At 41.7% G+C, this 12,982-nt stretch overlaps 1 protein-coding gene across 5 annotated transcripts in view; it reads right to left on the reverse strand.

Moving 5' to 3' along the window:
- The window catches only part of HLTF (helicase like transcription factor), a 128,412-nt gene that overhangs the window by 22,205 nt on the left and 93,225 nt on the right, over window positions 1-12,982 (reverse strand). For all 5 annotated transcript variants that reach the window (XM_077488260.1, XM_077488258.1, XM_077488257.1 and 2 more), the window contains 4 exons: window positions 5,530-5,651; window positions 4,544-4,722; window positions 4,341-4,466; window positions 2,804-2,916 (listed from right to left, as the gene is read on the reverse strand). In XM_077488260.1, coding sequence (XP_077344386.1) covers window positions 2,804-2,916; window positions 4,341-4,466; window positions 4,544-4,722; window positions 5,530-5,651 — 540 coding nt within the window. The remainder of the gene's footprint in view (window positions 1-2,803; window positions 2,917-4,340; window positions 4,467-4,543; window positions 4,723-5,529; window positions 5,652-12,982) is intronic.

Below are 12,982 nucleotides of genomic sequence, written 5' to 3' on the forward strand. Positions count from 1 at the left end.
TATTGCGATTTTTTTTACCAAAAATATGTAGAAGAATACATATCGGCCTAAACGGAGGTTAAAACATTTTTTGATACATTTTTGGGGGATATTTATTATAGCAAAATGTAAAAAAATAATGTGTTTTTTTTTTCAAAATTGTCATTCTTTGTTTATAGCGCAAAAAATAAAAACCACATGGGTGATCAAATACCACCAGAAGAAAGATCCATTTGTGGGGAAAAAAGGATGTCAATTTTGTTTGGGAGCCACGCTGCACAGCCACACAATTGTCAGTTAAAACAACGCAGTGCCGAAACGCAAAAAATGCTCTGGTCAGGAAGGGGGTAAAATCTTCCGGGGCTGAAGCGGTTAATGCTACTTATTCACAACTGGGTCTTACATTTTTTGGCTAAATAAACAAAACAAAAAAAAGACAAAAATTTTGGAAAAAAAACATTTATTTTTTCTTGGTTTCTGTTATAACATTTCGCAAATAATTTCTCTTCATAAGTTTAGGCCGAAATGTATTCTGCTACATTTCTTTGATGAAAATAACCCAAAGCAGTGTTTTATTTAGTGTGTGGGAAAGTTATAGAGTCCACAACCTATGGCGTGTGCATATATATATATATATGTATATATATATGTATATATATATGTAAATAAAAATCCTGTTGTACTGACGGAGCATTACCATTACTTGAGGCTCAAAAATACCAGGACTGTACAAATATCCCTAAATGACCCCTTTTTGGAAAGCATACAGTCCAAGGTATTTAGTAAGGGACAAGCCCAATTTTTTTTTGAAGTTGTAATTTTTTTTGTCACAATGTTTTGGAAAATGATTTAAAATCTACTATGGGGAGGTGATCAGAATTTGTTTTATTTTTACACATTATGATTGCTTACAAGCCTTGAATTTTACAGTTATGAGCAACCATTTTTTTCTGAATGAAAACTATTCATTCAGCATAAACTATTGCGATTAGCTGTGATTAGCCACAGCTAATCATATGGTACAGATGGGCTGTGATTGGCCCTGTCTGTACCATGTGATCACTGGGACCAATCACAGAGCTCATCACAATAGAACACAAAGAAAGGCATGCCTTTCATTGTGTACAATTATCAAGTGATTTGCTGTGATTGACCACAGCGATCGCATGGTGCCGGCAGCAGGCCACTACAGTGATCTCTCATTGTCCATGTCTGGTGGACGCAGCAGATGACAGATTGCACTGGAAACAAGGCGCAATCCTGGGAGGATGTCATGGGATGTCCTCCAAGGATAACAGGACTCCTGCTCAGCTGTCATTTTACAATAGGCTGGATGGAAGAGTGTTAAAGGCTAAATTCATAAATTCATGCATAAATAAAACAGCTTTCCATTTATTTTACAAACGGATACCCCACTGTCTTCATAGTGGTTTATAAACACTGCTCGATTACTGCTGCCTTACGTCCTGGACAGACATTAGGTCATGACACAGAAAGGAGTTGACCAGCTGAGGGTAGACGATGCAGAGTGTGTGCTAAGGAGATCAGCTTTAAATCAACTCCTTGATTTAACAGGGAGGTAAGTGTGTGTGTGGAATAAATGGAAAGCTGTTTTATTTTTGCAAAAGAAGTACATTAATGCTATATTGGTACATAGGGGAGCTGGAATTTAGAAAAAAAGTGAACAATGGTAAACTTATCCTTTAAAGAGTAACGCCACTTTTGTTGATAAACAATCCCCTCTGGGTGGTCTATGTACATTACAAATATTACAAACATTACAAACTTTGTAGCAGAACCCTACCAGTTTCTGTTTTTAAGAAAAAAAACTGTATGTTCAACTATGTCTTTGGAAGTCTGGTTTGTGAATGGGAGTGTCCATGTTCAATCTAATCAGCTGATGCATTTGCAGTGTACTATGGAGGAAAGGTGCAGCATCAGCATCCCTATGGATGTAATTAACCCTTGGGGAATACATCACCAAAAATATAATTTCTTTTGCAAGTGGTGACTAAAATGTTACTTGTATCTTAGTGCAGTCTTCTGAGACAACCAGTGGGCTCATCACACACGCAGGAAATTGCATTTCTTGGGTAGTGCTGGACCTAAGAATGTGTACAGAAGGCCTCCAGGTTGCCATATTACATTGAATGTTACAAAAAATGACATCGGCTGCAAATTGAAAAGGTAATTTTTAATAACAACACATTCAAGTACAAGTTCTAAACAGGGCATGAATTATACGCACACTTCACCACTTTTAGAATGCATACAAAATGCTTTCACAAAATCTGTCTGCCCCAGTCTTTATAAATTCCAGGAGTATGTGGCAGCATCAACCCAAAACAGATATCAATTTTAGGTGCCCTTTCTGGATGTCTCTGCTTCCTGCTGGCATGACTTAAGGCTGGATTCCCACCTATGCATTTTTTCAGCTTTTTGCAGATTTGCACTACAGATCGTGTTCCATAGGAAACAATGTTAAATGGACTGTAGTGCAAATCTGCAAAATGCAAAAAGCACTAAAACTGCATAGGTGTGAATCCAGCCTAAGAAAAGAGTTAGAGTGGAACAAGAAACATATTTCTAGTTTTGAACAGTGTGGGGGAAGTGTTAGAATCTCAATCAAGTTTTATTGTTGTATGCATTTCATCTGTGAAAATTTTTGGAGACAATAAGTGAGATGACTTTTGCCACAAAGTGAGTGGTCACCAGAAGAAATAGGTTCATAAATTGAATAACAGACAACAATTTGGACACAACAACTGGGATACAAAAAACAGCTTTAAATCAACACTATGCTGGCATACTCAGTGTTTCTTACCTGAGAGCTGTTTGGATCAATGATAAGAATGCAGTGAACTGTGAAACAATGACACTTTTGACATGCGGATCTTTCTTTTTCTGTTCCGTCAGTGCATGCATTAAAGCACTTATCTGTAATGCAAAAACGAATGGCATTTGTATGACTACACGATACATTATGTCTCAGACTAGGCTTAAAAAGTATGCAAGGGCTTTTTTTTGACAATAGAATAAGAAAGCATTAGACACTTTAGGGTTGATTTACTACAACTGGAGAGGGCAAAATCCGGTGCAGCTCTGCATACTAACCAATCAGCTTTCAGGTTTTATTCTCAAAGCTTAATTGAACAAGCTGAAGTTAGAAGCCAATTGGCTATCATGCACAGCTAGCTGCACCAGGTTTTGCACTTTTCAGCTTTAGTAAATCAACCCATCTGCCATGGTTTTATTGTTTTGAAACGCGTCAGTCAGCAGTGGTCCTCATGTCCTCTCCTTCAATACCCGGAAACTGTTGCTATCGGGCTGATTGCCATTGGTTATAAGCTTTTATATTGCTGGATTCTTTCACATGCTTGTGAGTAATTTTCAATCAATTATTTTAATAAATCTATCAAAGGATAATGCACAAGGCTGGTGCACCCTCTTTTCTCCATTTCTTTTATGGTTTTATTGCTGTGTCCCCTGCAACGGAAATTCACCCCTCTATCAGTCCTGGCCAATCCCCTGACAACGCTTATGAATGTGAAAGAGTAGGGCAGAGCTTAACTTGTGACGTCTTCATGGCAGCCGAGTGCAAGCTGGTGTAGTGTTTTATCATTGTCTGCTGTTTTTACCTTTTAAATTGTGAGTACCCGTCTGTATATATTTTTTATTTTTAAAATAAATATGTAATATAGAGTTACACTATGTATGGCCTTTGTTCCTTTGCATAACATCCTGCATGTGGTTATCTGACTGAGTTGATTAATACTGGAGGCACCCAGGAAGTCCATGAATGGTGTTTATGCTGGTGGTTATGCTGTTGGAAGCCTAGAATCATCTAAATGTTAACATGCCTTGTTGATCTCTGTGATTGCGGATCAACATAATTTGGTAAGAGGCTCATTCAGGTGGTGAAGGGCACATGTGTGTTTCAAGAATCATGCATTCTGCTGGTGGAAGGCTGGAATTCCCAATTTACCTCTGTTTGCATAGACTCACTTTTTTATATGTATTTATTTTCACAACACTTTGGAATAATTTACCTTTATGTTTATAGTGACGTTTGTGCTTATTTTTTGTGTCATTTAGTCCTGGTGCCCATTGTCACAAAGACAAAGTGAGGAGAAATCCAAATCATTTTGAGTTGTCATCAGAGCAAGAGGTGAGGGAAAATCCTCTAGAGGGGAGACCTGTTCCTGTGACAACTACCGGTATTTAAGGTAACATGTTGTGTCTCTATGGCAGCAAGTGAAAAGAAATCTCCCCAAAAAAACATAAGCAGCAAAAAACCTTCCCTATTTAAAAAAAAAAAAAAAAAAAAAGGTTTTAAATGTAAAGATGTATTCATGTCTTACTTTGGAACTGGACATCCATTTCTGATCATTATTTTGGCTGTCACTCAGGTTACACTCATCCTCTGGACATTCCAGCAAATGCTCCATGTACAGTACACTTCTGCACATAGGACACTTTGCATTTGGCTGTAAGGAAAAATGCAGGTTGAACACTGAAAATTTTTAGTAGATAATTATTTAATAGTAAAAAGGAAAACACTTACTTTATTTCTGTGAATAACCTGACAAATGCATTCTTTACAAAAGACATGTGCACAGCGGGTTATAACTGGCATGTTCAGAGACTCCAGACATATAGAACACTCTTCATCTGAGCCTGAGCTCAGCACCATCTTTATCTTGTTCACCAGCTTCTCTCGCAATTCATCAGGGGTTGAACTGGCTAAAAATATACATGTAAAGAGACACACAATGCGGGGTTTATTTACTAAAGCCAAATTCACTTTGCACTACAAGCGTACTGCAAATGCACTTGGAAGTGCAGTCGCTCTAGATCTGAGCTGGACATGCAAGGAAAATAAAAAACAGCATTTTTGCTTGCACATGATTGGATGATAAAATCAGCAGAGCTTCCCCTCATTTCAGATCTTCCCCTCAGATCTACAGCGACTGCACTTCCAAGTGCACTTGTAGTGCAAAGTGAATTTGCCTTTAGTAAATCGACCTCTACGTGTTTTAGTTCAGGATATCATTTTTACACCTCTTGTGAATGTTTATTTTTCCATTGACAGCCCCATGTATTCCACACAGTTGGGGGAGTCTGCAACATTTCTAGGCTAGGTGGGTATGAAATCTTATCAGTGTTCAATGGGGCTGACCCTGGGATTCAACGCAACTGGGTTGGGCTGAAGCACTGCCAGGTCATCTAGGTGGATATGAAATGTTACCAGTGTGCTCTATGACTGCACCAGGGATTTCACACAGCTGGGAATACCTAAGACAACTCCAAAAAAGTGCTGTGAGATATGATGGCTCTCAACAAACTCCTTTCTATTCAGAGTAGCATTGACTCTTCTAGGAGGTAGCAATCTGTCAGATATGTAACAGCTCCATCTAGTGTGTACAAACTATAATGTCACAGAAATTGTAATCCATGTTTTTTTCTATTTTATGGTAAAGAAAGGGAACCATAAATCTGTGCTTAACTAAATATTCTGCACATGTAATGAAATAATTCATCAGATCATACCTGACAGAGAATTTGACAGACTGGTTGAAACAAGATGGGGATGACAGCAGATCTGTCTTAATCGAACAAGCACTGCAAGCACATCAGCATAATGTGTCAGGACCGTTCCTTCATTAAAGTACCTGAAAGACATTGCATATTTACAAGTACACAAGTATTTTATTATCCCAACAGCATGTTATACAGCTTTAAGCCCCCATTTACACCTCGGCATTTTTCTGCTTGTTTTCCTATGCCTGACTATGCAGAATCCAATTCTAATTGTGCCTGTTCACACTTATACGCTCAGTTGCCCTATGCTCAAAAAGGTACATGAGGTTTTTTGATCCTGTAGACTTCAATAGGAACACCTCTCAAAGCGTAATATGTGCATTTTGCTGCTCTCTTTAACCACTTGACCTCTGGAAGATTTACCCCCTTTCATGACCATTGCTATACAACACCAAGTTACTTTAACTGAGAATTGTGCGGTCAAGCAATGCTGTACCCAAATAACATTTATATAATGTTTTTCCCACAAATAAAACTTTCTTTTGGTGGTATTTGATCACCTCTGCGTTTTTTTTTTTTTTTTTTCTCTATACACAAAAAAAGGCCGACAATTTGGGGGGGAATAATATTTTTACTTTCTGCTATAAAACATATCCAATAAAGTCATTGAAAAAAATAATCAAATTTTTTTCATAAATTTAGGCCAATGTGTATTCTGCTACATATTTTTTGGTAAAAAAAAAAAAAAAATCCCTATAAGCGTATATTGATTGGTTTGCACAAAAGTTAAAGCGTCTACAAACCATGAAGTATTTTTATATTTATTTTACTTGTAATGGTGGCTATCAGCAACTTATAGCGGGACTGCGATATTGCGGTGTACATTCTGACACTGACACTTTTTGGGAACCAGGGACACTAATGCAGTGTTGCTAAAGTCAAATTATTTTTTTTGCTTAAAAATAACAAACATGTTATACTTACCTGCTCTGTGCAGTGGTTTTGCACAGAGCAGCCGGATCCTCTTCTTTTCAGGTCCCTCTACAACTCTCTTGGCCCCTCCCTCCTGTCGAGTGCCCCCACAGCAAGCAGCTGAGTCGCAGCTCCGTGTGTCCATCAGACACAGAGTCGTGCCCCGTCCCCCTCTCCTCATTACCTCACTGACTTTGATTGACAGCAGCGGGAGCCAATGGCGCTCAGCTGCTGTCACAGCCAATGAGCAGGGAGTCTCCCAGGCAGCTGAGTCTCTCCTGCAACATCACTGGGTAGAGATGGATTCAGGTAAGCATTATGGGGGCTGCTGCACACAGGTTTTTTTATCTTAATGCATAGAATGCATTAAGATTAAAAGCCTGCCTTTACAATCACTACAATCACTTTAACATCAAGGCTGATCGAAGGGTTAACTGTGTGCCTAGCCAGTGTTTATGTGAACTGTGTGAGGTGTCAGAACTGAGATCTGCTTTGTTTACATAGGCAGATCACAGTTCTGTGTCTTTGCCTGAATATCAGCGGGTTCCAGCGGACATAGAGTACTTGGCGCCCACTGATCGGCTTCTGCTGTGTGTAAGCATGTGTGCCCCTTACCCGGAAATGCAGGATCGCGCGCAAGTGCATGTATGTATATATGTATATATATATATATATATATATATATATGCGATCCGGCACACAGCTGCCGCCCTGTAACAGTAAAACTGCTATAGGGCGGACAGCAAAGGGTTAGTGCCTTACGAATTCCTCTCCTTCTATAGAAAGGGAAAAAAAATGCCTATAAACCACCTGAAATATGCCTGTAATATTACAAACAAATGCCTGAAAAAAAGGCTTAAAATGAACCAGAATAAGCTCTATTCTGAATGCAAGCCTAAGTATATGTCAAGGCAAAAAAAAAAAAAACACATACAGTACATCTCTCTTTTAATACCCTGCACATACATGAATTTTGACATACTTGTATATTACATATTTTGGAGTACAGTACAAGACACTAGAGGTCGACCGATATATCGGCCGATATTTGCCGTTTTTTAAATAATCGGCATCGGCCGATTTGTGCTGATAAAAAGCCGATTTAGAACTACAGCTGGACTTTGAAATGACTTCTGTAAGAAGTCAGTCTAAGTTGACTGAGTCGTCATAGCAACACTTTCCTCCACTCTGGGCAGGCTGCCAAGAAAAGAACAAAATGATACAATGTTTACACTTGAATGAATGAAGTCATCTCTGTAGTTTAACCATTTAAAGACTAAATCTTTTCTGACACTTGTTGCTTACAAGTAAAAATCCTGTATTTTCTGCCAGAAAATCACTTAGACCCCCCAAAAATTATATATATTTTTTTAGCAGAGATCCTAGGGAATAAAATAGCGGTTGTTGCAATATTTTATGTCACACGGCATTTGCACAGAGGTCTTTCAAATGCATTTTTTTGGGAAAAAAATACACCATTTAAAAAATAAAAATAAAATAAAAACAGTAAAGTTAGCCCTTTTTTTTTTTTGTCCAAAAGTTTTGACTACCGGTTTTTATTATTATATATGTATATATATATATATATATATATATATATATATATATATATATATTTTTTTTTTTTTTTTTTTTTTTTTTTATCTAAATCATACATACAAGTAAACTGATTGGAGGTTTGTTTTGTTTAATAAATGTTTAAGTGTAAGAAATTTTCTGTATCACGTATGAAGGCCGCTTTCACACTGGAGCGCAAGTTTTAGCGGCTCTTTACCATCATTTTAGCGGTGCTATTTGGCTGCTAGTGGGGCACATATAACCCAGCTAGCGGCCAAGGAAGAGGTTAAATGCGCCCATGAAGCACCGCTGCCAAATCGCATTGCATGCGCTTCGGCAGTGGTGCCCTTCATATAAATGGGCAGGAGTGGTGGAGGAGTGGTATACACCACTCCAAACGTGCTGCTTGCAGGACTTTTTTTTAAGATCCTGCCAGCGCATCGCCTCAGTGTGAAAGCACTCTGTCTTTCACACAGACTGCAGGGGAGCCATTTTACAGGCACTTTACAGGCGCTATTTTTAGCCCAAAAGCGCCTTAAAACGCCCCAGTGGGAAAGGTGTGTTAGATCAAGGGGGATTAAAAATAAATAAATAAATAAAATAAAATCGGCCTAACATATCGGCCCAAAAAAATCGGCATCATATATCGGCTATCGGCCGCCATGATTTCTAAATATCGGCATCGGCCAGAGAAAAACCCATATCCGTCGACCTCTAGAAGACACAAGATTCAAATCACAGACCATAGGTTATACCTACGCTGTACAAAAAGGTGGAAACCACCCCAATTATTAACTGCCTTTTTCAGGAAGGTGCACATGGAAGGGCAAAGCACGTCACAAAGAAACAAAAGATTTCCCAGCACACTTACCAACCAGTCTGTAAAACAACCAAATTAGTCCTGTCTAACAGTTTACGGTAAAAACAGAAGGATTTGTTTGCACACGAGTGCAAATATGTGCGTAAGCCACTAGGGGGGTTGAAAATAATTGGTGAATCAATGCATCGCGATGCAGCCTTAAACTATTCTGCATCGATGCAGAGAATGGCTGCATCGCTATTACACACTGACATCATCCCAGTGGGACACATTAGGGCTTTTAAAGTGCTGTCAGGCCCAAGGCCCCTCCTCTGATCTGGGGCCCCCAGGCTGTCAGGACCCCTTACCTCTCAGGGCAGGGGCTGGCCGCCCCTCTGGGCACCATGCAGTAGGCAAAGTACATGCGCACCCAGCCAGCAGCAGACGCAATCTCACAAGAGCACTGCGGACTGACTGGTCCCGGAATGCTCTCCCACTACCCCAGGGCCAACCTGGCCCTGCCAGGGAAGCAGCAGCAGGAGGAAGGAAGGTCAGGACGACATGCCGGCTGGGAACGACGTCTCGGAGGGTCACCACCACTCCAACATCACCCACCTCACCTCTAGCTCATTGGGCCTGACCTCTGGCACCTGAACAGGCTGAATGGTCTGCTCAAGGAGGCCCTGCTCTCCGCCTGCACTGTGCATGGCATCTGCTACGAGTCCTTTGTCCACAACTGACTTCAGCTCTGCTTCCTAAAAAGTCAGGGCACTACAGGGCCCAGCAATCCTACTCACCAAGGTCTGCTACACTACATCTGGGGGGGGGGGGGACTACAGGTCCCAACATTCCCCTTTGTGTCCTAATCAGGGCCTACTACACTGCACCTAGGTGGACTACAAGGCTCAGCATCCATCTCTGTTCTCACCAGGTTCTGCCACACTACAACTGGGGGGACTACAAGGCCCAGCATCCTTCTCTGTTCTCACCAGGTTCTGCCACACTAAAACTGGGGGGACTACAAGGCCCAGCACCCCTTTCTGTACTCACCAGGTCCTGCCACACTACAACTGGGGAGACTGAGGGTCTCAGCATTCCTCCTCTCCTGACTAGGGCCTGCCACACTGCAACGGGGGGCTACAGGTTCCAGCATTCCTCCTCTTCTGATAAGGGTCTGCTACATTGCAACTGGAGGGAGGGGGAGGGGGGGCTACAAGGCCCAGCATTCCTTTTCTGTCCTTACCAGGGCTTACTACACTGCAACTGAGGGAGTACAGGTTCCAGCATTCCCTCTGTCCTAACCAAGACCTTATACACTGTGACTGGGGGGGACTATGGGTCCCAACATTCCTCTTCTGTCCTTACTAGGGGCCACTACACTACAACTGGGATGACTACAGGCCCTGGTAATCCTCCTCTCCTAATTAGGGCCTACTACATTGCAATTGGGGGGATTACAGGGCTCAGTCTTTCCATCTGTGTCCTGAACAGGGCCTGCTAATGCTATGCTACAAATGGAAAGACCACAAGGCCAAGCATTTCTCCTCTGTTCTGGCCAAGGCCTAACACACAGCAACTGTGGGGACTACAAGGTCCTGCATTCCCTCTGTTCTAACCAGGGCCTGCTACATGACAGCTGAGGATTTGGGGGGGGGGGGGGGGGGGTGCAGCCTTTGAAAGATTCTGACTGCTTACATTTTTTTAAGAAAACAGTAGGGGCAGTAATCATGATGCATCGCTGAATCGAATCAAAGACAGGATAATTGCAATCGAATCGTGAGGCCAGTGAAGATTCACACATCTGCAAACCACAGTGCCTCCTGCCAAGGGACCTCTGTATACACTGTGGTTCAAACTCTAGGGAGACTCTTTCCAGAGTCTCCATAGTAGGAGCACATCTAAGAATGGATGGATTAATCACTTGCCTACAGGGCATTTTCACCCCCTTCCTGTCCAGTCAAATTTTAAGCTTTCAGTGCTGTCGCATTTTGAATGACAATTGCGCGGTCATGCTACACTGTAACCATGTGAAATTTTTTATCATTTTCTTCACACAAATAGAGCTTTCATTTGGTGGTATTTAACCACTAGCCCACCAGCCGCTGCCATACTGTGGCAGGTCGTCTCTCTCCCGCAAATCGCCGTAGCTGTACGTTGGCCCTTTAAACAGCTATAGCAGACACACGCCTGCTGTACGATAGGGTACCTGATGCGCGTGGCTGGCTCTCGCGCTGACCGCAGGCCAGGCACGAGAGCCAGAACAGGGATTTGTGTGTGTAAATACCAAATCCCTACTCTGTCAGGAGAGGAGAGACAGATCGTCTTCTCCTACTAAGTAGGAACAGCGATATGTCTCCTCCTCTAGTCAGTCCCACCCCCCACAGTAAGAAACACAAACGAGGGAACACACTTAACCCCTTGATCAGCCCCTACTAGTGACATTTACACAGTAATCAGTGTATTTTTATAGCACTGATCGCTGTATAATTGTCAGTGGTCCCAAAAATGTGTCAAAAGTTTCCGATCTGTCTGCCGCAATGTTGCAGTCCCGATAAAAATCGCAGACCACCGCCGTCACTAGGAAAAAAATAAAAATAAATAATAAAAATGCCAGAGATCTATACCCTTTTTTGTAGACGCTATAACATTTGTGAAAACCATTCAATATTTTACCAAAAATATGTAGAAGACTATATATTGGCCTATACTGATGAAGAAATTCGTTTTTTTTTTGTTTTGTTTTTACGTTTTTGCTCTAATAAATATAAAAATCCTATTTTTTTTAAATAAAAATTTGGGGATAATGGCTTACCTGTAAAATCCTTTTCTTGGAGTACATCATGGGACACAGAGCCTTAAGTAATTACTTAACCACTTACCGACCGGCTCATATACGGCGGCAGTTTGAAGATGGATATCTCGGTAACGGCAGCAGCTGCTGCCACAACCGAGGTATCCATCTTTAGAGCCGGCGGTTCTGTTTACTATAATGGTGGTCTCTGCGGAGGAGATCACCATTATCGGCGGCGGGAGAGGGGAGATAACGGTGATCTCTGCCGCAGAGAGCTTGCCGGAGCCATCGGTAGCGGCGGAGGCGATCGGGCCCTTCGCGTTGCTGGGTATGGAGACGAGTGCCACCTGTCGTCTCTATACCATAGCAGGGTGGAGGCGACGTCAAAACTTCCGACCATACTTCTTAAAGGCACATTTTTCTGTTGTCATTTTTTCAAATGACAATTTTTGCATTTAAAGGGGTTGTAAAGCTTCGTTTTTTATTTTCTAAATAGGTTCCTTTAAGCTAGTGCCTTGTTGGTTCACTTACTTTTTCCTTCGATTTCCCTTCTAAATGTTTTTTTTCTTTGTCGGAATTTCTCAATTTCTGTTTCTCCTCAGTAAAGTTCACACCGTCATCCGAGCGGTGTTTAGTCAGCCAGAACACCTACTGAACAGTTCACTGAGGAGGAACAGGAAGTGAGAAATTCAGACAAAGAAAAAAAATATTTAGAAGGGAAATCGAAGGAAAAGGTAAGTGAACCAACAATGCACTAGCTTAAAGGAACCTATTTAGAAAATAAAAAATAAACCTTTACAACCCCTTTAAGTCCAAATATGAGATCTGAGGACTTTTTGACCCCAGATCTCATATTGAAGAGGACCTGTCATGCTTTTTTCTATTACAAGGGATGTTTACATTCCTTGTAATACACTTATGAGGAGGCAGTAATATGGCGCACTTATAGATGGCGCTGATGAGCACTGGTAGGCAGCACAGATAGACGGCACTGATGGGCAGCACTGATAGCCAGCACTGATAGCCAGCACTGACTGGCATTACTAATGGGCACTGATTGTTGGTACTTGTGGGCACTGATTGCTGCCACTGGTGGCGCTGTATTGTAATCAGGGCACTGATTACATGTCTGGATGTCTGCGAGGAGATGCCGCTGATCGGGTCTCCTTGCCACACACTGTCAGTGTGAGGCGATGAGAGCCAATTACCGGCATCTCTGTGTTTACATGTGACCGGCTGTGATTGGACACAGAGACTGGGGTCGCGGCGTGTCCTAGTAACAGGATCGCCTCGCTGCGCGTCCCCGTGGGTGCGCAAGAGCGGCCATTTTGGGATGACTTCCT

This window comes from Lithobates pipiens, unplaced genomic scaffold, assembly GCF_037356315.1.
Source record: "Lithobates pipiens isolate NorthernLeopardFrog02 unplaced genomic scaffold, aLitPip1_a1.2 Scaffold_18, whole genome shotgun sequence".
NCBI lineage: Eukaryota > Metazoa > Chordata > Amphibia > Anura > Ranidae > Lithobates > Lithobates pipiens.